The sequence below is a fragment of the Rhipicephalus microplus genome, chromosome 1, assembly GCF_043290135.1.
Source record: "Rhipicephalus microplus isolate Deutch F79 chromosome 1, USDA_Rmic, whole genome shotgun sequence".
Classification (NCBI taxonomy): domain Eukaryota; kingdom Metazoa; phylum Arthropoda; class Arachnida; order Ixodida; family Ixodidae; genus Rhipicephalus; species Rhipicephalus microplus.
In genome coordinates this window covers 200,576,877-200,604,361 of record NC_134700.1, presented here as the reverse complement: position 1 = coordinate 200,604,361, position 27,485 = coordinate 200,576,877, and the positions used below count along the sequence as shown (strand labels likewise).

The 27,485-nt window shown below is 49.4% G+C and overlaps 2 protein-coding genes across 2 annotated transcripts in view; both read left to right on the top strand.

Moving 5' to 3' along the window:
• The first annotated feature begins 5,440 nt into the window (after positions 1-5,440).
• LOC119159731 (actin-5C) lies at positions 5,441-8,513 on the top strand. Its single transcript, XM_037412577.2, has 4 exons — positions 5,441-5,563; positions 6,024-6,187; positions 6,904-7,390; positions 7,588-8,513. Exons 2-4 carry the CDS (start codon positions 6,062-6,064, stop codon positions 8,103-8,105), a joined length of 1,131 nt encoding a protein of 376 aa, XP_037268474.1. The 5' UTR covers positions 5,441-5,563; positions 6,024-6,061; the 3' UTR covers positions 8,106-8,513.
• An 11,796-nt stretch (positions 8,514-20,309) lies between these two features.
• Positions 20,310-27,485, top strand: part of LOC119159730 (integrin beta-PS) — a 59,477-nt gene continuing 52,301 nt past the window's right edge. The window contains exon 1 of the mRNA XM_037412576.2: positions 20,310-20,611. The gene's annotated coding sequence lies outside the window, so the exon portion shown is untranslated. The remainder of the gene's footprint in view (positions 20,612-27,485) is intronic.

Below are 27,485 nucleotides of genomic sequence, written 5' to 3'. Positions count from 1 at the left end.
ACGCTATTCTCCTCACTTAACTTGCTGACCTAGCGTGAAGATTGAGCTGCAGAAAACGTGAAGCTCCGCCTATACAAACAGGACAGAAGAAGCAAGGTGTGGACAGGACCAGCGCAGACTATATGGTGCCTCTTTTGCATAACAGCAAAGCGCATGCACGCACCGTCAGACATAACCGTACATATTGTAATACAACTTAACAAAAAAAAACACAAGAAATTCAACTTTCTTTTTTACGTTTCCCATGTCTTAACAAACTAGCACCACGCCCCCCCCCCCCCCCAACCATTCAGTTCTTGATTAGGCTGTATGCATTTTATCACGATGAAACACGTTCGCACATCCACGAGCGGAATGGGGCCGGCTAAAAGCTCCAATGAAAAGCTGCGTTCACGGCGCCGCAATGTGTCAGGCTATAGTTGCACATTGTTTTAGGAAGACTGCTATAGTGAATTATCGGTTACAGCGACTGAAATATAAGCTTCCGTAGGTGCCACCTCATTTCAGGGACTTTCCGACCGCGCCGCCACAGGGCAACCCCATCTCGCTAAGTTGGTGACCAGTCGGGATGCACCCATTACGCACAACGACATCAAAAAGCACTTTTTACCTTGAACACTGCACTTTCCCGCCCCAACATCCCAAGCTTAACAGACCGCAGGCGCTAACCCTACGCTTATTACAAACTCATCGAGCTTCACGTTTACTATCCCGATGCGTGTACCCCAGTGACACATGCCCATCGTGTGGACACACGGCGACACTCGCACACATGCTCTGGGAGTGTAGAACAACTCCTCCAGCTCTACCTCAAGCAAGTGGGAGAGGTCCCTCAGGAGCTCACTTCCCGCCGACCAGCAATGGGCCGTCCAGCAGGCCCATGAAGCGGCCGCCAGGTACTCCCTGTCGGTCCCTACGTGGGAGACGCCCGCTAAGCGCGTCCTGCAGGACTAAAATAAAGCTCTTCCTTTCCAATTCTCAGCACAGCTGCGCACGTTTTAACTTCTCTTGCTAACCCTTCTGTACACGGATGTTTGGGCGATGCTCGCACGCGTGCTGGTTAATGATTATAATTTTCTATCTCAGACAAAAGGCAAACCTGGCTTGCCATATAGCAGCTCTGCCGCAAATCGCGAGAGCCGCCGCGATATCGGCTGTAATGAAAGGACACTTCGTTCGCGCGAGGTTCATGCTATAAAGGTAGCGTAAAAAGCTAAATTAATATAGAACCACAACTCCCAACCCACCCATTTTAATCATTTCAGACATATTTGTCAACCAGCGCAAAGGAAAGTGCACTTCATTGATTGCGCCACCATAAGAAGCCAAGTTTGAAATGCCGCAAAGAGACAGCTGGATAAAATAAGGGCAGCTGGGCTCAGCTATATTGGTTTTAAAACCTAGAACAATGCGCTTTTGTGTCAAGGATTTTCGCGCGAGCCAGGTCACCTATTTGTAAAAACCACTTCTTCTAAATTTTTCCCTCTACTAATAAAAGAACAATCGGATAGAACGAAGTAAATTATGATCCCGATGCTCGTTCGTTACAGCGAGCTTCGTCCGTACATTCAGGAGACCAGCTTGAGCAAACCCTGCAGTGCGCGATTTACTCGAGCGAATACGCTATTCGAGCACCATGCCGGGCGCTGCTCCACACAGGCGGAGTTCACTTTATATAGCAGCAGCACCACTTTCCAAATGAGGGCACGCGTTCTCGGCAAGGGGGCTACCGTTCTGCGAGCGCGGAGATTCGCACGTGCACTGCTGGGCTGTCGTGACTTCACTCGCCGCGCTCGCTGTTGGCACGCGTCACGGCTCCACTTCAAGGCCGCCGACGAGTAACGCGAAATTAAACGTGACGCACTTCTTGTAGGACATCTCCGAGGCCTATTGCCGAGTGTCGTTAAAAAACGAAAGCCCAGCACACACACACGATGTTCTTCTGCTCGAGGATGATCGTTCTTGTGCACGTGTACTACGTAATGTTTATTGAGATACGGCCAGGAACTCGGAGAGCCACATTCTTACGCGTTCTCATTGCACCGAGTGTGTACATGATGGAGGAGATCTAGATGGACAATGATAGCCAGCCAGAACGACAACTTATTATTTGTAATGATCCCCGAGGGTCCCGTTGCAGTCTTGTACTTTGGGACCTTCTTCTGTATATTTTACTCCCTGTAACATCCTTTTATGACATGATAATAAACTGATTGATTGATTGAACATGCGGCACGCGGTTGAGGCATCGATCGCCGAGAATCGAAGCCAGCTCGGTTAGGAACTGAGAAGGCGAGGTGCCCGGGATCCGTTTTTCACTATCGCGTTCTACCCTCGAAGCCAAGGTCTCGGCTTGCTGGCAAGCCGAATACCACGTGAAGAACTAAATCTCGCACTATAGATAAAGCAGCAGCAGATAAGCTTGACAGTAGAACGGCTTCGATTCAGCAGAACCACACTGAACTAAAACCTGTTTGAGCATTGATGACCGCTGACGCCATCAATATTTAACTAGAATTTCTAGATTGCAAGCGTTGGACCCAAAAAAAAGTCACCGGTCACCTCATTTACCAGCCCCCAACGTCGAAACTAAAAGCAAGTTTTCAAGTTTTTTTTTTATGGGGTAAGGAAAATACCTATTTAGCTTTTCAGATACATGCACGTGCGTAAAGTTCAAGGGAAACTTTAATAATTTGATGTAGCTCAAAAGAACATTTGAATATATTTTGCCGAATAAGCGAAGGAAAGCGTAGAAATTGAGCGGGCAATTTTATAAAGCTCCTCTCGCTCACCGATACTGATGTGGCACATTGAAGGACAATATCAGATGTCATGAAGGGCATGTGTTAGTAAACAGTGAAATGGTCTATACTCGTTCCGAAGCTCTAAGCGACGCAAAACCAAAGATGAAGCGCACTGTAGCCGCGCGACTCTCTCAAACGGTTCGATTAGACGTTCGAGCTAAACGACTTGCTGTAACGCTGACGGATCAACGCACTGCAATCGCAAGAGGCCCTTCAAAACCCACTGTACATGCGTAGTGCACCGATTATGAGGTCGAAGGGGCATGTGCTGAAGCCGGCACGCCGGTACCCAAGTGGTCCAGAATGGTGCTGCTTGACGGCTCCAAAACAGTGCCACGCATACTATATTCTCGAGTGAATTGGGCTGGAATTACTCTGTCTTCTGCAGCATATATGCAGTGTCTGTAGTTTAGACCTGCTACGATAACCTCCACGACGTCGCCGTATACAACGGAATTAGCAGTGCCAACATACTGTGCGACATAACTGCACAATTAACGCTGACACATAACAGATAAGTAAATCGGACATGACCAAAAGCGAGCGGCCGGCGTTACAGCCTCAAAAGCAATCCGCGCCGCTTTCAACCCGAGATGCCACCTCGGCGACTGATGTTGCGAAAGCTTGCTATCAGATGCGAACCTGCGCCACAGCTCCTTGACTCATTGTGTACTGAATGAAACCATGTTTATTCCACTTTGTTCGCGCCGAAGGCGCTGCGGTGGACAGTCAGGGCACTATAGCAGGGGGGGGGGGGTAGAGCTGCCTCCGTTTTATTACCGGACGTCATGGAGGCAGCTAAGTGGGGGCCGCTTGAATGGCTTGAATCATTGTGTACGGCGAGTCTACCCAGCGGCGTCTTCGCGATGAGTCACGACTGGAACGGACCGAATTCAAAGGGCTCCTCCCCCCTCCGTGAGCCACCACGAATCAATCGCTCATCGGCGCACGTCTGATTTGGATTTCTACGGCCCGAACGTTCAAAGCGAGCACGATTGCGTGACATAACACGGGACAGATCTCAGGTCCTGCAGAGCGCAATCCTGCGCTTCGAAAACCACCGTTGAGTTCGTATCACACCACAGAAAAAGTTTAACAACCGCCCGTTTGGGGACCTACATTCTCGTTGGTTCGTATTGCAGCTAAACGTTCCCCCAAACGGGCCAAACTAACCCAACTCATTCGTTGGCATTCTAGAGACAATACGAAGACTAGAAAAAAGTGGTCTGAAAAGAGGCCGTGTGCTATTAGCGCTCGCGTTATGGAGAATGCAGGGCACGCGAACGAGACCGGCTCTAGGACGAGCCGGCACTTAACGCCAGTGCTGGTTTCAACAACTGCGATCGGCCAGAGACCCCGCCGATAAAGCGGGCGTCGCCTTCAGTACTATCAAAATGTTACCACACCACCGCGGGCCCTTGGTCAAACTTAGCACGCTTCTCATAGAGCGCTTCTTTTCGAGGACTTGGAAAAATCACGAGACTTCTCGCCTAATAAGCTGCCTGTTTCGACTGGATTCATTCAAGAATTGACGACGCATGAGCGGAAAATGCCGGCACAGATCATCTTGCCGCAGATATTGACGTAGATACATTAGGAAGAACACGTTTCAACAGATAAAAATCGAGGCAACTTTCTTCACAAACGCGCACTGTATGCTTGCAAAACATTGCTTATTTAGGTATTAGCGTGACTCAAGTGTTGGTGCAGGGTAATTACAGATTCTGCGCCCACGTACGAAAGATGACTGCATGTCATCGCCAATCGCACGACCGCTACGGTTTTTTGATTCGCTCTCAGAGGCAGAGGCCGCTTTGCGCCAGCGTAGAAGAAACGCACGCGGCATGCAAACAACGCTCTCCGAGACCTTTGACGAGGCCCTTCCCAGAGATGACGCAGGTGGAAAAAAGCGCGCCGTACGAGCGCGCCTGCCCTTGAAAATCTCTGCGCTCAGCGCGGCGAAAAATTGCACAGCGCGCTGTCGAGCGTTTCTCGGGAGTGTATCGGCCGCCCCGTAAACGAGGTCGCCGAGCAGCATCAACGAGCGCTAGAAACTACTGCACTCAAGAGCATCTCGAGCAGAGAATCATTTTCGGCGGTGCCGCAAAGCCCGCACATACACACAGTTACATACTTCGAGAAAAGAAACAAATGGAAAGAAGGGGGCCGACCAGCAGGAATCCATCCGACGTGCTACGAGAGCAGCCGAGCAAGCATCGTTGGCTGGAAACTTCGCACGCGAGAGAAGCAGCCACGCTGGTCGTCGGGAGAACGAAAAAGCCGGGCCGGCCGATTACTGCAGCAGCAGCGGCGAAGAAGCCCCCCGCGCAGAAGCACCGTTCACGCCGCTTTCTTTTCGTCGTCTGTCAATTACGAGCAGCCTCTGCCACGGCGCTCGCCGAAAAAGAAACCAAAACCGGCTGCCGGCAAACCACTGGAGCATACACACAAACGCCTGCCCCGCCGACCAGCGCGGCGAGAAAGACGAAAAGAAAAACATTCAAAGTCGCCGGAAAATGACGTCACAGTCCATATATGGGCATAGCTGACGACGCGCTCGTCATTGGGTGCCGTCAACTTCCGGCGCGCCACTCTGGACCAATGGGAGGGCTCCTTGCTCAGTCGCTACCATATATGGCAATCTGGTTCTGCGATTTGAACGGCGCTAACGCACGTGCGATAAAAAGGCCGCCGGCCGCTTGCAGGCATCGCAGTCGTGTCTGTGGATTCGCTAGGGAGCCACCGTACGAAATTCTCTCGTAAGTGCGCTCTGTGTTCTTCGGCCGGTGTTGTGCTTGGGTGTTCGTCTACCGTGCTCATCTCTACAGGCGTTGGTTCGTCAAGCGAATTGGATTATGCGATCTTCAGGATTTTTTTTCGAATTTGACAGCTTCACTTACTAAGCCTTGTGCTAGTTAACTGTTGTGTGGCATTTCGTCTCTAGGTTATGGGTGTATTCTTTGTGGATACAGCGCGTGAGGTAGCGTTAGGATGCGTACCGATGCTAGCCAGAATGTTTTCGTTTAACAGTTAATGATTGATTCAAAGTCGCAATGTTGGTTCGTGTCGTGGTTAAGCCCGTGACTCATACCTATTGCGAAGCTCACTGTTGCGCTACGCCCATTGTTAACGAGCGTAGGTGCGGCTAAATTTCGCACGATTGAAGTGTATTGGGTGGGCGTGTGTAGCGAGTGCTCATGACGATGGTCTCTCTTTCAGGTTCTTCGTAGCCAGACCGCTGCGCATCACCAAACAAAATGTGTGACGACGACGTGGCCGCTCTCGTGGTTGACAATGGCTCCGGCATGTGCAAGGCTGGCTTCGCCGGTGACGACGCACCCCGCGCCGTCTTCCCATCTATTGTCGGCCGTCCCAGGCACCAGGTGAGTCACGCTAAATCGGCCATTTTGACACGTAACGCAACTAGCCGCACCTTATTGTCCATTATGCATAACGTAGCAAAAAATAATTATCTTGACGCACCCCAATTTTGGCTCGCATGCTTCTGTTCGTAACTGTGCATCCCGCATTAGTATGTATCTGCGTTCCGGGGATTTTTAAAACGTGCGCAATTCGGTTCATGCGGCCACCTGTAAACTGCGAGGCTAGCGACGTTTTGACACTTGTTCGCCCGTAACATCGCGCTCTCTCAAGTTTTGCTAAGGGTTGCGCTTAGCTTTGCAATTGTTGTCATTCCATAGTTTTCCCAAGTAAAGGAAGTGTTCACGAGCAAAGCTGTCGCGTCTACCGGCGTCTACAGGATTCGCGCCCGCCGGTCTTGCTTTGGCCATATATGGTCAAAGCTCGTTCCCCGCCGCTGCTCACGTGACTTGTGCCCCGCTTTCCCCTCCTCCTCACCCGTAGGCCGGCGTTGCGCTTTGTTTTGCGACCTCGTCGGTCGCTGGCCCCTTAGGATCGATGCGCCGGTTCTTGCATCGTTGGTTACTCCGCGTCTTGCCGGAGGGAAAGGGGGGGGGGGGGGGGGGCGTGTCTCCCATGTCTGCGCGTTCGCTCGCCGCCAGTACTTGCTTTCTAGTTCAGCCGCTCGCGATTGCACTTGCAACGATGGTTTCGAGCGCCGATCTTTCTTTTCCTTCAGGGTGTCATGGTTGGTATGGGCCAGAAAGACAGCTACGTCGGCGACGAGGCCCAGAGCAAGCGTGGTATCCTCACCCTCAAGTACCCCATCGAGCACGGCATTGTCACCAACTGGGACGACATGGAGAAGATTTGGCACCACACCTTCTACAACGAGCTCCGAGTCGCCCCCGAGGAGCACCCCGTCCTGCTCACGGAGGCTCCCCTGAACCCGAAGGCCAACCGTGAAAAGATGACGCAGATCATGTTCGAGACCTTCAACACTCCCGCCATGTACGTGGCCATCCAGGCCGTGCTTTCCCTGTACGCCTCTGGTCGTACCACTGGTATCGTGCTCGACTCCGGCGATGGAGTTTCGCACACCGTGCCCATCTACGAGGGATACGCGCTCCCCCACGCCATCCTGCGTCTGGATCTCGCTGGTCGGGACCTGACAGATTACCTCATGAAAATCCTCACCGAGAGGGGCTACTCGTTCACCACCACTGGTGCGTTCACTTCCTCAGTTACCATGCGTTTTGTTAGCGTAGGATGCACTTGCAGGTGCACGTCATCTTCGCTACTTACATTTGTTCTGTTCCTGACGCTTTATTGTTTGTGTCTACCGTACTTTTCTCGTTTCGCCTTATAGTGTCGCTTGTTTCCTTAACCTCGTGCGTCGTTTTTCTTTACTTCTTCCCGACAGCCGAGCGTGAAATTGTCCGCGACATCAAGGAGAAGCTGTGCTACGTCGCCCTGGACTTCGAGCAGGAGATGGCCACCGCCGCCTCTTCCTCGTCCCTCGAGAAGTCCTACGAGCTTCCCGACGGTCAGGTCATCACGATCGGCAACGAGCGGTTCCGTTGCCCCGAGGCCCTGTTCCAGCCCTCGTTCCTGGGTATGGAAGCGTGCGGCATCCACGAGACCACCTACAACTCCATCATGAAGTGCGACGTGGACATAAGGAAGGACCTGTACGCAAACACCGTCCTCTCCGGCGGCACCACCATGTACCCAGGCATCGCCGACCGCATGCAGAAAGAGATCACCGCGCTTGCGCCGTCCACCATGAAGATCAAGATCATTGCGCCCCCCGAGAGGAAGTACTCGGTCTGGATCGGTGGCTCCATCCTGGCCTCCCTGTCCACCTTCCAGCAGATGTGGATCTCCAAGCAGGAATACGACGAGTCCGGCCCCAGCATTGTGCACAGGAAGTGCTTCTAGGCGGTTTTACTCTTCTACTGGACTTTTTTTTTTTTTTTCTCGCCTTGTCGGTGCTTTTTTTGCAACGCTTAACCAAAAAACACAAGGAGCTGCTCCCGGTCCCTGCAGTCTCTCGACACCCGGCAAAGGATGCTGTGCGAAAAGCCGTCCCTTCTGGGCACATAAAATCTGAAGGACTGTGTGTCATCTATGGTGGCCGTGTTTTTTTTTTTTTCCCGGTGTTTTTCGCTGCAGGTGACCGAAGCACGAACTGGTCGCGAAGTTTAAAGTATTGTGCAGAAGCGTGTCCACTGCCCAGTTGGGATGCGTCCCAATCTCACAATTTGTTTCAGATACCAAAAGTCTTATTTATAAAGTGTTACTATCTGAAATAAATTGCAAAAGAATAAAGTTTTCAAAGCTGAACAACCTCTCGTTCTTATTGCTGCAGTGTCTCGCCCTTAAGCACGGCTTTAGCTGTGCTTGGACAGCTCCGACAGCCAGCCCGCGCTGCCTGTTCTGGCGACCCAAGGCCAAAATCGGCATGCTCTCTGAAAAAAAAAAAAATACACATAGTACAGCTGCAGGATCTCTGCTCACAAAATTAATTTGCATCGTGTAGCCTCTTTTGATCGTTTTTTTTTTTCGCATTGTGTCCATTGTGTAAGCACTGCAACAGTCCATCTCTGACCCAGTGCAGCAACAGGCCCTAGTCGACCAAGCCCAGACAGCGGAAAGAGCAAGTGGTCTTCAGGACTAGGAGGTCCAACCACTATAGAGACATACTATACAATAAGTGTGTTATTCTCTTGAGCACTTTCGCACGAGACTGCTAATCAGCTGAGTAAAAGTAGCAGCTTCCTACTTTGTTGTGGCATTTTGTATAAAACGCGATGACTCAATAGCGTCAGTCTAGCAGTCGCTGTGAAATCCTCACACTCGGTCTCGAAGCTAAATAATATAGCCGCTGGTTTATGTAAGCTGTGCTCTTGTGCACGATTACGAATGCTGCAGTCACGGACAATTTACCTCCAAATCACGTTCCAAACAATTGCATAGAAAACGGCGACAAGGAAGCGCGGTTCCGCGGTTGAATGCCCGCGACGTGGGCGTTGAATGCGTAAGCACTCAATTTACCGGTGTTTCATACTGCGACACGTCATCACTTCATTGTTCAGTGACGCATTTGGGAAGCCGCACCCTGAGGTGCTGCCATCTAGCCGCTGCGAACGTCACCTGTGAACGTGGCAGTGGCGGCGCGCCAAGTTCACTTGGTCAGGGCCGCCTTCTAGTCGGCATTTTCCTTGTCAGAGCACAAAAATGGCACATCTGCCCATTTTTCTATTTTATTTTTTTGGTGGGAAGTGGTAGGGTGTTCTACCCAACGAGGGATATGCTTGTTGAATCATACTTAACGTGCGTGCTTTTGCATGGGCGTGCATGTGTGCGTGTGTATTGTGGTGTGTATGCCCACATTCATTTATTTCAATACCTCAATGGCCGAATCGGGCAGTACATAGGGGTATTTAAGTAAATAAATACTCAAATAAGACAAACAGAAAATAAAATACAAAAAAATAAAACAGCGAGTAAATTGATTCACAGGATCCAGTTCAAACCTATCACCTAAGAGAAGGAGGGGGGGGGGGCGCAAAGTCAGCCTTAGTGATAAACATAAAGGGCACGGGGCAACGAGCATTCGCTGCCTCTCCCCTCTGAAAGGAAACGCCGAGAACGCCTATGATCATAGATTTATTAATACAGGGAAAGGGCTCGCTTGGTGGATTCCGTGCTGAACGGTTGCGTCGTCCACGATCTCCGACGCCAGCATAGCTCTCGCCGATCGGCTTGCCGTTCACGATCTCCTGAAGCCGTGCAGCTCTCGCCGATCCGTGGCCCGTCGTCGGACTCCTTCGACCGTGTTGTCCACCTTTCCGATCTCTTCTTTCTGATGATGATGCTGATGACCTCTGATGGATGACGCTTACCCACAGAGGGGGATGGGCCAAGAACCGGGCGGCAGGATACTTAAATGAAACTAAAATGAAAATGAAGCCAATCTGAAAAAGTAGTTTAAAAATAATACTACCAAAAAACAAAAATGTTTGCTGAGCAAGCGGTCAAACCATCTCGTGTTTTTGATAGACATAGCTACGAATTATAAACTAAAGATCCGAAAAGGTCAGGGTTCCACTAGCATGGTAATCTTTTAGTTGCGTTGATGTAATCAAACACAGTGGAGCATATATCCCTGTGACAGTAACCAAATGAAGTTCCGCCAAGTGATAAAATTACTTCTTTCTGTCGCTCCTGTGGGGCAAGTGCTCTTCTTTATCTTCCTACTTTTCTTTTCGCCCCCCTCTCCCATCAGGTATAAGGCATTGCACCGTGTCGCCAACTAGGCAGACAGAAATCAGGTGCCCTTTTCATTTTCTCGAAGAACCACGACTATTACTAATGGGAAAAATTGGGTGAAAATTTATAATTCTCAGGTTTGGCGTCGAAATCGCGCTTGACGTCATGGATTTCTGAGTGTATATTTCATACTTCATAGACGTTGGCTCAACCCAAAATTATGGCAACGCGCTTAATTTTTGTTGATTATGAACTGCGCAGGACCTAGTAGGCTGTCACCATCTAGGACGTCACAGATTTTCGGTGCGCAAAGTCTGATGTGGCGGTGCCACAGGCATTTTCTTTTTGCGCGTTTTCTCGTTTACCAAGCGTCTCCTCGCCGCAGGCGTGGTGACCTCAGAATTTCGAAAGAGTAATTCACTAAATAGAAACTTAATTGTTTTTCTCTTTAGCGTATCTTTAATGACATCGGACCCTAATTACTTCTGCCATATTCGGCCAAAACACGGCCGATTCGGACGATCGTCATAGCGTGGCATGCGTGAAGTGCCGAAAGTGTGTGATCATAGCCCAATAAAGGAGGCTATGGTGTGATGCTAAGAAACGTAAACAGCGTTTGTGAACAACCGAATTCAGGGCGGGACAGCGTACCTTCGTTTTGACTATAGTCAATGCGTGTGCAATGTCACAAAACGCATACATGTTGTAAGATGAGCTTCAGAGGTGGCATGCCTGCTGGCACGAAATTCGCTTGCTACATAGTCTCGTATACGAACGATAAGATCATTTTTGTAATCATTTTTCCCGGCAAAATATATATATATATATATATATATATATATATATATATATATATATATATATATATATATATATATATATATATATATATATATATATATATATATATATATATATATATATATATATATATATATATATATATATATATATATATATATATATTCGCCCTTGCGAACCAATTGTTTGTAAGCTGTTGATTTTTTTTATTATTGCATGGGTCATGCATGTAAGTACTGACTGCCTTCTCGAAACTTTCTCAATCGGCCTGCTTGCGTGATCCCTGCATTCGTTTTCCGCGTCTTTTCACGTAGCCCGCCGTATATAGTTTCACGTGGCTCCTGGCACCAGGCCTGCTTTGTCCGGACATGGCGTGCTGCATCAATCATGATGCAGCACCCCATGTTCAGATCGCCCCTGGGCGTCCCTCGCTGGGTTATCAAATGCGCATGGAGGGAGTCAGCGGCGGAAACAATGACGTCGCGCTTTTGGGTGTCACTATGCGTTACGATTTTATATAGGTATCGATTCGCAACGAAAAATCCTTTTTCTCGATTTTACGAACTTCTAGATTTAACGAAGTTATTCGAGCACGGTAATCACTTCGTTAAAGTGAGTTTCGACTGCAGTGCGTTGTTGAGGCCTGGAGAGGCTGTACACGGCTGCGTGCATATATGCTTGCGCAGCGTTTCCTATGAAAGGGGTTAACCCTCGTATCAGCAATCCTCCCACCCCCCAACCCGGCATAAGACAGACCTTGCCCCCCCCCCCCCCCCCAACCCCCACTTTGGCGACTAGGAGGGTGGCGGCCCCTTCCCATGCTTCCCATTCCGAGCACACGTCTATGTGCATAAATCCCGCGCGGACATTATCTGTGCTATACTAATTACCTGCTTCTATAGAGCAATGTTGGTTTGTCTACACCAGCACAAGTTTTCTGAAAGCCCGTGGCACAAGTCATAAGGACAGTCTTTTTCGAGGCAAACCAGCTGCTCAGAATGCCGTTTTTTACGAAATATGAAAATAAATGCGTCTTGCGTCACAAAACTACCCTTTGATCATGTTGCACGCCGCCGAAATGGAGGACTCTGTATTAATTTCAGCCACCTGGGGATCTTTAACGGGCGCCTAAATATGAGTACACGCGCTTGTCGCATTCCGCCTTCGTCGAAACGCAGCGGCCGTGACCGGAAACCGAACCCGACTCCTTGAGCTTAACAACGCGACTTTTATCCATGGATGTTTCGGGAACCCCTAGTGGACCGCAGGAAGTGATTAGGTACTCCTTGCAGGGAAAGAAAAGAAGGAGAGAGTAGAGGGGGGGGGGAGGGCGTGTTATAAGTTTACACAACATGCAGCGTGAAACAGGTGTCGTTTATTTCTCCCTGACAGCTAATGGCCAAGCGAGAGTGACACACCAATTCGATCTCAAGAGCTTGTGAATACGAAAAAAAAAAAAATCTTCGCACTTGAATAAAATTTCTTTCCTCTCTGCAGCCACAACCAACCTGTTCATACTTGCTGCTCAAATACGCAATCCTGTAGAAAGTGTGATTCGTTTATTATGCTGTAGAGAACTGCGACAAAAGCGTAACGACACTCTTCTGAAGAAAAAGAAACATGAGTCAGCTTCGCCGCAATGCAAACATGTTGTTTGGTGAAGTATACAAAAAATGACAGCATATCCACGGAGTGAATGATGGATAGTGGGGCGAAGCATCCGTCCGTCGATTCGTTCTTGCTTCCGTCCGTCCCTGCGTTCGTCCATGCATCCGCCCCTGCGTCCGTCCGTGCAGCCATCCATGCGTCCGTCCATGCATCTGTCTGTTTGTCCGTTCGTCCACCTATTCAACACTCCAAGTACCACCATCTCGCATCTTTTCATCATATATTCCTCATATAGAAGCACCGCCATCCAGCGGACATTCCAAAGCCTGAACGAGAGGAGGCACACGCACACTTTCTTACGGCTTGCGCTTCGTGTCTACTTCCCACCTTTAACCACCCCGAGCTCATGGTATATACTAGTTCACTGTATTCATGGCACTGCGCCCCAACGCTCGCTAAACCTTTCTAAAATCAAGGAGGTTACGCCCAGCGAGTATAACGTAGCAACCCTTTCTTGTCTTCTGTGCGTTGAACAATTAAAAATTCGCAGTGTGCACATTGTTATGCCAGCGAGTCCTCGTCAAACGTCCGTGCCTCTGAAAAAGGCAATCTGGGTCAAGGCCAGCCCGCAGTCCGCCCGGACGCGAACATCTCAACGGCGTGAACACGCGCGGCGCCCCTCTGGCCCACGTGCATTGAGTCAGCTGCGCACGTGACAGCGAGCCGGCTTCCGCGTGTCTGGTGGTCTGACGCATGGCGCGGCGACCCTATTGGAGGAATTTGCCCGGACGACCAGCGGCGCTTCTGATTGGACATTTTGGTTGGACCCGGTGTAAATAAAAGAAGCCCTGCGGCGCGTCGCGATCGGCGGTCCTGAGAGAGGAGTCCCCATGTCGGAGAGCCGACATGTGTATGAGTCAGCGGTCTTAGGCGAAAGGCTGACCTATGTGTTAGAGAGGAGAGCTCGGCTCTTCGAGTCTCTGTCGGCCCCAGTGCCGAAATTGTAACGCCTCTGTATATATGCTGTACATAAACCTTATTTAACTCACCGTCGTCTCGTCCGCTCGTCTTATCAGCTCTGCGCAGAAGCAGTCGCGAGCTGAGAAACATACGCTACCAAACGGCTGGTGACCTTCCCGGCGGAGTTGAAAGCAGTGGCGCCTTGGGACCGTGTTGGCATCGCCGTCTTTCGCAACAGAGGTGGCTTCGGCGGGATCGGTCCGCCTTCGCAACAGTGGTGGCTTCGGCGGGATCGGTCCGCCTTCGCAACAGTGGTTGGCAGCTGCGGGATCGGCCGGCGTCAGCGACATCGATGCGGTGAGTGCCTGATGTTTTCCCCTCAGTTCACCAGAATACTCTAGCTCAGGTTGTAGTAGTTTAGAGAAGGGCTGTGTGAAGCATTAGAGTGAGCTTTGATCGTTTCAAGCAAAGTCGAAGTGCTTTGAAACCAAAGTTAATGCGGAGGGGGTAAACACGGGAGAGTGAAAAATTGCTTGCGCGTCTTGCTAGTTGACTTATAGTGTGTACGGCAAGTAAATTGTTAACAGGGGCAAACAGCAAGAGGCTAGTGTGAACGATGGAGAACCTTAAAGTGAAGGAACTCGTCGAAATTTGTGAGGAACTCGGCATTACTTTGGGCCGTGCGAAACGAAAGCAAGCGATGCTTGAGATCATGAAGGATGAGGGAGTGTCGGCTGAGGAAGTCGATGAGGCCTGGGTGGATATTAAAGCACGCCGTGAGGAGGCTGAAAGGCGAGAAGTAGAAGCTCGCGAACGTGAGGAGGCTGAAAGGCGCGAAGCTCGCGAACGTGAAGAAGCTGAAAGGCGCGAAGCTCGCGAAGAAGTTGAAAGGCGCGAAGCTCGCGAAGAAGCTGAAAGGCGCGAAGCTCGCGAACGTGAAGAAGCTGAAAGGCGCGAATGTCGCGAGGAGGCCGAGAGACAGGAGCGCCTTGAGATCAAACGACTAGAATTGGCAATCCTACAGTGTTCGCAGGCGCCTAGCGTAGCTTCTCCGACGATTCAGGTCAGCGGTTTTAGAATTCGTGACCAACTGCCACCGTTCGTAGTAGGCGAGGACATGGCGAAGTATCTCGTCAAGTTTGAACACGTCTGTGTGCGAAACGCTTTGGAGCGGTCTCTTTGGGCGCAGAACCTGTTAGCTCTTCTTCCCGGCGAAGTGTCCGACGCATTAACTTGCTTGTCTAGGGAAGCGTTTGAGAGCTATGACGAGGTTAAGGAAGTGCTCTTGAGACGTTATAAGTTGTCACCCGAGGCTTTCAGGCAAAGGTTCCGGTATGCTGAAAAGGGGAATGAGTCACACGTTGACTTCGCGTTTCGTCTTAAAGCCGATTTAATTGAATGGCTCAAGGGCGAAGGTGTTTATGACGACCGCGATAAAGTGGTGGAATGCGTTGCATTGGAGCAATTCTACCGCTGCATCGAGGATAATGTCAGGCTTTGGCTGCAGGACAGACTTGGGGACGTACAGTTAAACAAGGCAGCTGAGTTAGCTGAGGAGTATTATACTCGCCGAAAGTTGCATAGCAGGGCAGTGCGCGTTGAAAAGGGTGAAAGGAAAGAGGGCTTTTCAAAGAAACCTGATCAACGGAGACCCGATCCGCACCGTAATTTCAAGAAGGAGCCGTCTCTTACGAAGGACAGTGTAGGGGAAGGGCCAACAGAAGCGGAGAAATCGAGTGAGGTTTCTACCACACAGGCATGTGAATCGGAAAACAAACGGAAGCCGCTAATCTGCTACAACTGCAGAAAGGAAGGACACATCGCGAGAAACTGTCAGGAAAAGTTTGCCTTCGCAACAATCCGAGAATCAGAAAAAAACATGCGGTTGTTGGAGCCGTATCTCCAAGAAATTAGGGTGAATGAGAAAACGTGCCGAGCACTTAGAGACTCAGCGGCAACCATGGACGTTGTCCATCCTTCATTGGTGTCTCCGGATGACTTCACAGGAGAATGCGCGTGGATCAGGCAGGTCGCCGAGGAGCAGAGTGTTCGCTTACCAATCGCCACGGTTGTCATTAAAGGCCCGTTCGGTAAGCTTCGCACCGAAGCGGCTGTGTCTGCCGCGCTGAACGACCGTTTTCCTTATCTATTCTCCAACAACTCAGAGCAGCTTCTCAAAGAGCAGGGCAAATCGTTCTTCCCCAACTTAGCGTGCATGGCTCTCACGCGATCGCAAGCGCGAAAGCTTTCGCCGGAGCTTGATCTGGTTCAATGCGGTGAACGCTCAAGTGACCTTGTCGGCGGGTCGACGGAACCTCAGAGAGGAAATTTTCCGCGTGAGTCATGTGAGCAGTCACGCGAGCGGCCCGTCGCGGAAGCGGCCGGCGCGGTATGCGTTGGGGGAGACGACATGGCGCCATTGAATCAGAGCGAGAGGGCTGCAACGCTCTCGCCTGTAGCGGAAAGTTGGAGCGAGCTGCCGAGAGTTGATCGAGAGACGCTCATTCGAGAGCAGCGTGAGGATCTCTCGATTGAAGCGCTAGTGGAAAGCCAAATTGAAGCGCTAGTGGAAAGCCAAATTGAAGCGCTAGTGGAAAGCCAAATTGAAGCGCTAGTGGAAAGCCAAATTGAAGCGCTAGTGGAAAGCCAAATTGAAGCGCTAGTGGAAAGCCAGAAAAACGCGGCACAAGTGCTGTCGAAGGAGCACTACGAGGAATCGGTGAAGAAGCGTGCTTTTGAAGTAGGGAGTCAGGTAATGCTGCTGCAGCCGTTCAAAAAGAACAAGCTTGAGGTTGATTGGGAAGGGCCCGCCACAGTATTATCGAAGCCTGGCGATACAAATTATGAAGTGAAATTAGGAAGGCGGCCGGACAAAATTTACAACTTGATGAAACCATACGTTCAACATCAAGCGGTCGTAAATCTGTTGTTGAATGCTTCAAAGGAAGAGGAAGCAGAAAGTTTGAGTTCTAGTGAGGTAATTGAAGGGGGATCGAAAGTAATCCGGGAGCAGATAAACCTAGAGCCTAGCTTAAGTGAAGGAGGACCTGAGAAAGAGAACCTGAGAAAGATTGGTTCCGAGTTTGAAGACGTGTTTTCGGACCGCCCCGGAAACATGAGGGTGATCGAACACGATATCGAGCTAAGCGGTGAGGAGTCAATCCGTAGCAAGCCGTATCGTTGTTCCCCTGTGCAACGTCGAAAGTGTGAGCCGCTCTTGGTGCCGCATAGGTATCGTCGCCTAAAAGTGGCCGGTTACTGAAGTGGAGCATGTTGCTCCACAGCGCAACTTTGACGTTCGCTAAAGAAAAAAAAAAGAAAGGTAAACGCTAATGCAGGTGCATTGAGCAGTGCGTTCCAGCTAGTAACTTCTCAACCTTTCGGTTTCTCGCTGGCGATTCGGGGCAAAATTTTGACCTCATCACGACCTGGGCTGAGCGCTCTCGTTCAGAGTGATATCAAGGGGCCAACTTTGTGGTATTCTAATTCGTTACGTTGTTGTACGTGGGAAAAAAAATTGAGTTGTCATTTTTAAGAGTCTTGTGTCCCACATGTGCCTCTTGATGTAGAGGGAACAAAATTCCGATAGACACGTAGATAGGTATATGTTGTACTATACTTTGTCTGGTGTTCTGTCGGGTGACCGAAGGCACTTGTGTGTGTCGTGTGTTGTCTGTTGTCGATCCGTTCTTGGCAAGTTGCAGAGCCATCGACAAGTGCTGAAACCGAAGATGGTCAGAAGAGACGAGTGAAGCTGGTCGACAAGTTGTGGCGACAAGCCAGTGGAGCTGGGATCCGTCGTCAAAAATGGGATGTGTTTCCGGAACAGTTTGGAGCTGTATTCTCCCCATGGCCCTGGAGGCGAACCTGGAGGGACCTGGCGAACGAGCGCACCTGACATCCGAGCCCCGTGGAAGCAGCTCGTCTTTCCGGTGCATTGTCTGGCGGCGGGGGTGCTGTTATGCCAGCGAGTCCTCGTCAAACGTCCGTGCCTCTGAAAAAGGCAATCTGGGTCAAGGCCAGCCCGCAGTCCGCCCGGACGCGAACATCTCAACGGCGTGAACACGCGCGGCACCCCTCTGGCCCACGTGCATTGAGTCAGCTGCGCACGTGACAGCGAGCCGGCTTCCGCGTTACTGGTGGTCTGACGCATGGCGCGGCGACCCCATTGGAGGAATTTGCCCGGACGACCAGCGGCGCTTCTGATTGGACATTTTGGTTGGACCCGGTGTAAATAAAAGAAGCCCTGCGGCGCGTCGCGATCGGCGGTCCTGAGAGAGGAGTCCCCATGTCGGAGAGCCGACATGTGTATGAGTCAGCGGTCTTAGGCGAAAGGCTGACCTATGTGTTAGAGAGGAGAGCTCGGCTCTTCGAGTCTCTGTCGGCCCCAGTGCCGAAATTGTAACGCCTCTGTATATATGCTGTACATAAACCTTATTTAACTCACCGTCGTCTCGTCCGCTCGTCTTATCAGCTCTGCGCAGAAGCAGTCGCGAGCTGAGAAACATACGCTACCAAACGGCTGGTGACCTTCCCGGCGGAGTTGAAAGCAGTGGCGCCTTGGGACCGAGTTGGCATCGCCGTCTTTCGCAACAGAGGTGGCTTCGGCGGGATCGGTCCGCCTTCGCAACAGTGGTGGCTTCGGCGGGATCGGTCCGCCTTCGCAACAACATTAACTAAAAGCCGATTTATCCTGTCTGTCATTCTCTCTTAGCAGCCATTGGCATGTACATTGAGCACTATCTTTTATTGTTCAACAACGCACAAAAGAAATCTCTCACTGGCACCACTTTGGAGGTCAGAATGTTATACTTGTTACAAGCCATCACCTTAATAAAAAAAAAAGGCATTTGTTACACACTACTACAACAGCTACGAGGAACGAACGGGTACCGCTATAAAGAGCTTCGCCCCTAAAATTCGGGAGTGGTTGTCGCGGAGTTTCTCCGAACACGCATTTTTTTGTTTGTGTAAATTTCGTGGACAGCTATCTCCCCCTAATGACTTCGTAGACCACCATTTGAAAAACGCTGTTCCACGTGCTGAGCTACCAAGATGCGTTTTTTACGTAAGATGCCCACATGGAGATCGTGGGAAAAGGCCTGCTGCAGTAGTAGGCACTACCACAGTGCCTGTTTCTGCCTATGCTAACAAAATAACAGTACATTACGGTACAAGTTCTTCCTTTCTTTCTTCCTTCCTTTCTTTCTTTCTTTCTTTCTTTTTTTCTTTCTTTCTTTCTTTCTTTCTTTCTTTCTTTCTAAGCCCACTATTATAGACGATGTAACAAGGTAGCCAAAAACATTGATTTTGTCTCATAAATTAATCTATAAGCCGTATTTACAGGAGGGTAGAGAAGAGAGGACACAGCACGCTGTCCTCACGTGTCGGTGGCGCTGATATGTGCACTCGATGCGCTTGTTCGTACTCATTTGTACCAGCGCACCCAATCCTGCAGTGGATTTCTGACATGAATTCTACTGAGTACAGTTCAGCACATCCGCGTAGTTGTATATGTAGCGCACAAAATACTGACAATGTCACTGTCAACATTAAAAAGAAAAGTGAACGTTTTGGCAGCCATGGATCTCAAATGTTTGTTTCTACCGGTCTCCCACGTTTTTTATGTAATCACGATGCTCCGGTTTGTTAAAAAAATGAATACTGGTTGTTATACCAAAATCATTTCGTAAAACTACGATATAATGGTTTTGGTGCTTCATTCGGCCAGGCAAACTATTTATTTATTTATTTATTTATTTATTTATTTATTTATTTATTTATTTATTTATTTATTTATTTACCTACCTACCTACTTATTATGAAGACAAATGCAGTGGACCAGCCAGGGAAGTGTAGTCGCTTTGAATTGCATCCCAAGTCTTCTTTATTTTTACCGTTCTGTAGGCATATTATTCACGTACCCACAAAAACACGCGCTAGAACATACATAAAGCCGGGTCTGACAACACAACCGTACCAGAAATAAATTTCCAGCTACGCTTCTGCCCAGGAGTACCTTTATCCGAATGATCTGTTATCAACTGCTTCCTCCAGGTTTGTTAATATTCAGTTTTCTTTTGGAAGCAGGTTATTGATTGATCGAGTTAATTGATTAATTCGAGAACTCAGCCTTGCCCGTACACCACTAGAGAAGCATAACAATTATTCTGTCAGCCTTACTTTAACCCTCACGCCACGCTGGATCCTAACACCGGTAGAAATTGTGTTCTGTACTCGTAATTTTGTAATCTAACGCGTCTGCTCTTTTACAGTTTCTAGCATACGAGGTGGAGTAGTTATTGCCTCTGAGATGCGTTCTCAATTTAGTGCTCTTCAATCTCTAAGGCTAAGCAAAAGCAATATATTTTACCACATCGACGACAGATGGCGCTAGCATCCTTTTTGCCCGCGCAGGTTGCTGTTTGCGCGCCCGTTTGCAAACAGGTGCGAGCGTCTGCTGCTCTTGCAGAGTGCCGGCAGAATGTGCATCATCGCGTATCAGCAGTGAGAGGTGGTCGTGCGTGTGTGTGTGTGTGCTTGTTCGTCCATTACGATCATCGCTGTCAGCACCTCACCCTCTCTCGCAGAGCTCCGGGAAGAAGAGGAGCCGGTTAGTGGTGCACCGGTTATTGCGCTGGGCTGCTGCGAAAGGCGTGCAAGGGAACGGCGTTGACATCACGCCGGTGACCGGCAGCGGGAGTCTTTGAAAAAACCTCCCGCGAAGAGTTGCGCGCGTTGCCTCGTTCCGGAGTCCTCACGAAGCAGATATCGCAGCGGCACCGGATATTTCGACGGTATTGGTGAGTGATATATACGATACGGCCGCACAGCCCGCGATGCCATCCCTTGAAGCGCCGGCTGAATCTCGGAGCGCACCCGTTATGAAAGTCCAGTTTAACATCTCAGACGTCTGTCTTAACACCTTCATTACCCGTTACATTAAACTTCGAGGCGCAGTCATCAGGCGACACTATAGGTGTGACTTTAGAACATCTTAAAAGCGAAGTTATGGACGGATCTACGAACAGGTGGTACGGATGAGATCATCTTAGCCGTGAAAACAGCGCCATCGGTGTGGCGGCAGCTGGCGAACAAGTCGATACTGACAAAAGTAACGTTTTGTGATACTCTGCTCTGACAATGTGCTACAGTGTCTTCGGGTATAAAATATGCCACAGTTGAAAGGGCGGGCGTCAATAGTTAAACATGGCAACAGTAGCTGTTAACTGTGTATCTTATGTTGACTGCCGCTGTGGTTATGTGGTTATTGAAGTGCCCTATCATTTTCCACCTGTTTTAAAGTAGCATGATTAGCTGTAATATATTATACACGACTACCACCGAAGACTGGTATTGTCGTGTATTGAATCCCACGTGATGTCCCAACAAAATGGGACTTTATATTTCCCTATTGAAACGATCCGATTGTTTATATATATACGTATGTTCCTGAACCGTCTCATTGCTTCAGTAATTAAGTTAGTCATTTACAGCTCATGGCCACTTCTGAGTCCTACTGTTTGGAGGGCTGTCGGTATTTGGCAGCGCTCTACCTTTGTTGGGCATCGTCCTATATACGTGTCTATTGCTCCTTTAGTTGAGATCATTTCTATGTATGTTGTGTGCAGAAGTTGAGCGAAGAAATCGATGTTGAACACCGTATACGGTTAAATACGTGTGATCAGCGACCGTTGATGACTCACACTCATGCATGTCCCCCTCCTCGCTCCACAACTGAGGCGGCACTACAACTGACATTTCCGCTCCTCCTTTCATACTGTCGTGCGCTGGACATCATAGAGAAATGCCTGGACGATGGCACTCTACATATTGTTAAGGTAAAATATGGACACGAACTATATGACGCGGTGCTCTCCGAAGAAATAAAACCGCGGTGCCGTAAAAGAGGGAGGAATATGGTCTTCTGACATTCTTCCCCGGTCGTTGTCGACGAGTAGATAGTGGAGCTGGAGACGATTATGATGTATTGTTTCGATGGTGCGACGCATGCTTGTTCTGATTTAGCGCGAAAACTACCTTTTTGCAAGGAGAAGGGAGGGGGGAGTGTTGACGCGCTACACTTCCGTCGCTGGTTCCGCAATCGATCGTTCTGTACGAGCCTTGTTTGCAGAAATTGCCGTGCATGCTTTGACGGCGCATCGTTTATTTTCATGCTTGTTCGGTGCTCCTGGTACTCGGGTGAATGTACCTTGAAATCTGTGCAGTGCTTTTTATGTAAATGATGTAATACCTGTTTACCTTTGTTGCTCGGCGTTTTCGCTGCTCTACATACACTATTATAGTTTACACAAGCTCCTCGCCGATATACACGTCATCTGTTTATGGTCGGCTCTGACGGCGAGTTCCCAGTGCTGCCGTTGTATCCGCATTGCGTTTGGCAGCCAGGCTGTCCGAAGCGCGCAACAGATGGTGTTAATGGCCGAGCCGTCTAAGAAGTCGCGTCTGTCTATGCGCGAGCGTGGCATAACTCAGCGCCGTCACGCCCAACAATGAGCGGGTACTGTCGGCAGCCCACGTTGGAGACGTCAACGCCCGCCGCATATACGAGCGGCTCGTTGTGGTTACAGCAGCTGTGATGCTCTTGTGTATGGCGGTCTTGTGTCTCGAGAGCGAAGACATCGATCACCGCCGGTAGAGCCTCGATGAACGTTCAGGGTCGGTCTGTAAAGTCATGAGAATGGGTGTGGTAAAACTATAGTTTATTGACCCTCTGTGTAAATATTACTTGAATTATTCGATATAGTCTCCTTTGGCGTCGATAAACCGAGTGCGATACACCTTTGGCGTTCATACATCGAGCACCATGCCAAAAGTGTCTGGAAGCCGGCTGCCGTGACCTCTCTGGCGCACTGTATTTCAGCCCTTTGCATGGATGGCGGGAAAAACCTGGTGATCTTTACGGCCTTTCTTGAGGTTTGGGAACATGGAGAAGCCTGTCGGGCTCAAATAAGAGTTGATACGGTCCTTATACAGCCCTGATGGGAACACCGTATTCATGTTTTCAAAGCTCAAGAGGAACCAGAAAGGTCACCCTTTCGACGGTCTTCCCGCCATTCAAACGGCTGTCATAGAAAAGTCTGGCAGCTAACTGTCAGGGAGCCTTTGCGACGGGGTACTTGCATTGTATCTAGATCTAGAGGGAAGTTATTATGAAGAATTCAGCAACGGTATAGCGCGTCTGACTCCAGAATTCATAAATATTATGTACCAAGAGGATATACAAGTTCCTTTTACCGAACCAGGTCTTGTTACTTTATGGACAAACCCTGTATCAATGACGAACAGTCGATCGGCATTGAAGTCTCGCATAAACGTGCTGGCCAAAAACAAAATAAGCGTCGCCTAGAGGCAAGTGAGTCACGCCCCGCTGCCTAGATAAAGGGTTCGCGTCATCTTCCTGCGAACGCGGGCAGCGCGCACGAATTGTTATCTTTACGTTTCACGCCTCCGGCCTCGCTGTGTCGGTCATTTCGAGTCCAGTGTGTCGCGTCCTAAGGTCCTGCTGCCCGTACGTCGTCTTCTTATCGGACGGTGTTTGCCAAGTCGCGATGGCCGGACGCCAGAGAGATATGCGCGTTCGTAGAAGCCGCGCCTACTATACGGCTCTTTCGAGCACGGCGCCTCTTGCCCGCCATAGTAAGCGGCCAAGTCGTCAGTGCGGATTCTCGTAGGTCACGTACGATTTTCACACGGCCACTTTCGATCGCAATTGAACTTCTAGATCGTGTCGTTTTTTCCAACCGCGATTGAAACCTTTTCCACATATTGGACCAATAATTCAGCTCATCGCGATTAAAGTCCCTCTCGTGACAATCGCCATTATACCGGCGTGACACGGCCACTTTTGGTCGTGATCATGGCCAACTGGGATCGGATATTTTGGTCGCAATCAACAATGGTCGCTGCTACGCACATTGCACGCTCCGAACTGATTCGAATCGGCATTGGTGCTTATCCGATGGAAAGTGCCTGCGTGACACCGCATTAGACTGCGTTCTGCCTTGGTCGCAGGCTAGTAAGGAGAAAAAAAAATGATGATTGATATGTGGGGTTTAACGTCCCAAAACCACCATTTGATTATGAGAGACGCCGTAGTGGAGGGCTCTGGAAATTTTGACCACCTGGGGTTCTTTAACGTGCACCCAAATCTGAGTACACGGGCCTACAACATTTCCGCCTCCATCGGAAATGCAGCCGCCGCAGTCGGGATTCGAACCCGCGACCTGCGGGTCAGCAGCCGAGTACTTAGCCACTATAGACCATCGTGGCGGGAAAAAAATGGTACCGTTGAAATTTCAGCGCGCGCAATGTGGACCTCCTTGTATCACAGCTGATGCGGAGCGCCCTTTGACGACAACATTAATTGATGATGCGAACGCAGGTGACTAACATAGTCTTAAGTTTTCTACGTGAGACAGGGTAAAGCGATGTACATATATGGTGGGTCGAACCAACGTTTCTAAAAAACGTTGGGTAGAACTACATGAGCAGCTCAGGCGGAGCAATTGCTGACCAGGTCTGGCAGGCTAAACCCGCCTGTGGCCACACTACCGCCATGACCACCACCACCACCACACCACTACACCATTGATAATTAGCTGGCCTATAGCGTTTATCATACTATCAATCAGGTAATAGAGAAATGCTCAGAATATAGCCAACCACTATACATAGCCTTCATAGATTACGAGAAGGCGTTTGATTCAGTAGAAATATCAGCAGTCATGCAGACACTGCGGAATCAGGGCGTCGATGAAGTATAAACACCCTGGAAGAAATATACAGGGGATCAAAACTGCTACCATATTGCTTCATAAAGAAAGCAACAAAATACCAATCAAGAAGGGTGTTAGGCAGGGGGATACAATCTCCCCTATGCTATTTACCGCTTGCTTACAGGTGGTTTTCAGAGGCCTAGAATGGGAACAGTTAGGTATAATAGTTAATGGAGAGTACCTTAGTAACCTGCGCTTCGCCGATGACATTGCATTGCTGAGTAACTCAGGGGACGAATTGCAACTCATAATTACGGAGTTAGACAAGGAGAGCAGAAAGGTGGGTCTTAAAATTATTCTGCAGAAAACGAAAGTAATGAACAACAACCTCTGAAGAGAGCAGCGCTTCGAGATAGGTAATAGTCCACTTCAAGTTGTAAAAGACTATGTCTACTTAGGGCAGGTAATAACCGCAGAGCCTAACCACGAGATTGAAGTAGCTAGAAGAATAAGAATGGGGTGGAGCACATTTGGCAAGGACTCTCAAATAATGACAAGTAGATTGCCACTATCCCTCAACAGGAAGGTATATAACAGCTGCATCTTGCCGGTACTTAGCTACGGAGCAGAAACCTGGAGACTTACAAAGAGGGTTCAGCTTAAATTGAGGACGACGCAGCGAGCAATGGAAAGAAAAATGGTAGGTGTAACCTTAAGAGACAAGAAGAAAGCAGAGTGGATTAGGGAACAAACGGGGGTTAAGGATATCATAGCTGAAATCAAGAAGAAGAAATGGATTGATTGATTGATTTGTGGGGTTTAACGTCCCAAAACCACCATTTGATTATGAGAGACGCCGTAGTGGAGGGCTCCGGAAATTTTGACCACCTGGGGTTCTTTAACGTGCACCCAAATCTGAGTACACGGGCCTCCAACATTTCCGCCTCCATCGGAAATGCAGCCGCCGCAGCCGGGAATCGAACCCGCGACCTGCGGGTCAGCAGCCGAGTACCTTAGCCACTAGACCACCGCGGCGGGTCAAGAAGAAATGGACATGGGCCGGGCATGTAGCGCGTAGACAGGATAACCGCTGGTCATTAAGGGTAACTAACTGGATTCCCAGAGAAGGCAAGCGGGTTAGGGGAAGACAGAAGGTTAGGTGGGCAGATGAGATTAAGAAGTTTGCGGGTATAAATTGGCAGCAGCAAGAACAGGACCGGGTTAACTGGCGGAACATGGGAGAGGCCTTTGTCCTGCAGTGGACGTAGTCAGGCTTATGATGATGATGATGATAGCGTTTAAGTTAAGGAAGTTTATACGTGTTCAGGATTGGTCAAGTGTCTAAAGTGCGGTACAGCGTCATCGCAAGGTTTCTGTCCCTCAGTTGGGATACGTGAGCGGGGGGGGGGGGGGCAGCAACTTCTAGCCGTCATTCTTTTTTTCTTTCTTCTTTCTATTCTTGCTTGCCATGAAGGGTTTGAAGAGCGCGACAAGGAAAACAGATAAGCATATGTATGCAGAATCGTGTGGCCATGTTATCTTTTAACAGAGTGCCATATCGCAAGGTGTGCTCTCTATCTCAAACCACTTTTCAATAGAGCCCTACTCCACCAACCAGATTAGATCGCGGGCCTTTGTCCGTATACAATCTTTCACGCTGAGCCATCTCTGAAGAAATCAGCAGCAGTGCGGTCGAGGCGCGTTTCAAGAAGTCCTTTTAAAACTTGCACCTAGCGCCGCTATGAATCGTGTGCAGTTCATTTTTTTTTTCTTTTCTTCGAATTGGCAGGAGTGCCTCACCCACCCGTAGTCTCTTTCTTCTCCGGGAGGAGAAAGACCGAACTACGGCCCCTGCTGACAACTCGCTAGAGTATGTTGAACGACGCGCCTCTATCGCGAGATCTCGCTTGAGATCTCGCGGGGGCAAAGATTGCTGCCGACGTGTCTTCTGAATGCGGGCGTTCGCTTCGGAGCCTCCCGTGGTGGTCGCCCGTATATGGTCCCTTTAGTCAATTGTCCCGTTGTCAACGAGCAGTGCTCGCAAAAGAGATGTCAAGATGTTCGTATACCTTAGAACCGCCTATTTCTGTCAAGCGGCCTCGCCGCGGTGGTTTAGTGGCGAAGACACTCAGCTGCTGACCCGCAGGTCGCGGGATCGAATCCCGGCTGCGGCGGCTGCATTTTCGATGGAGGCGAAAATCCTGTAGGCCCGTGAGCGCATATTTGGGTGCTAAGCATGTGGTGCTTTTGGGACGTTAAACCGCACATATTATTATTTCTGTCAAGCGGTTGATTCTTAGCGACACATGAGGCGAATGCCGTAGAAGGGGACTGCAGAAGGACGCCGTTGGGGTTGTGTTTGAAACACAGACAGATAGGATAGATAGATAGACAGACAGATAGACAGATAGACAGACAGACAGATAGATAGATAGATAGATAGATAGATAGATAGATAGATAGATAGATAGATAGATAGATAGATAGATAGATAGATAGATAGATAGATAGATAGATAGATAGATAGATAGATAGATAGATAGATAGATAGATAGATAGATAGATGTGAGGGCATCTTAATCTTCGAAGTCATTTCTTCTGAAGAACCTCTGTAATGCAGCTGCAGTTCGTTACTTGACGGAGTAACGAGAGACGTGGATCCATTATGCAAATTATGCGCCGCAAGGGACCACGGGCAGTGCAGCCCCACGTCTTTCTCGTGACAGATTAACGGTGCATGTCTTTATGACGTCTGGCTCACGATTCATATACAGGTTCACGAAGACTCGTTTAGGGGAGCTTTATAGTTGTAGTTTACTTGAACGCGCGATACGCATCCGAAAACAAGACGTGCGGGTCACCTTTCCTCCATTCTTCCTCGTGCCTGACTGGTCTTATTTCATGCCACAATTGCTTACAACAAGGGGGGAGAGAAATG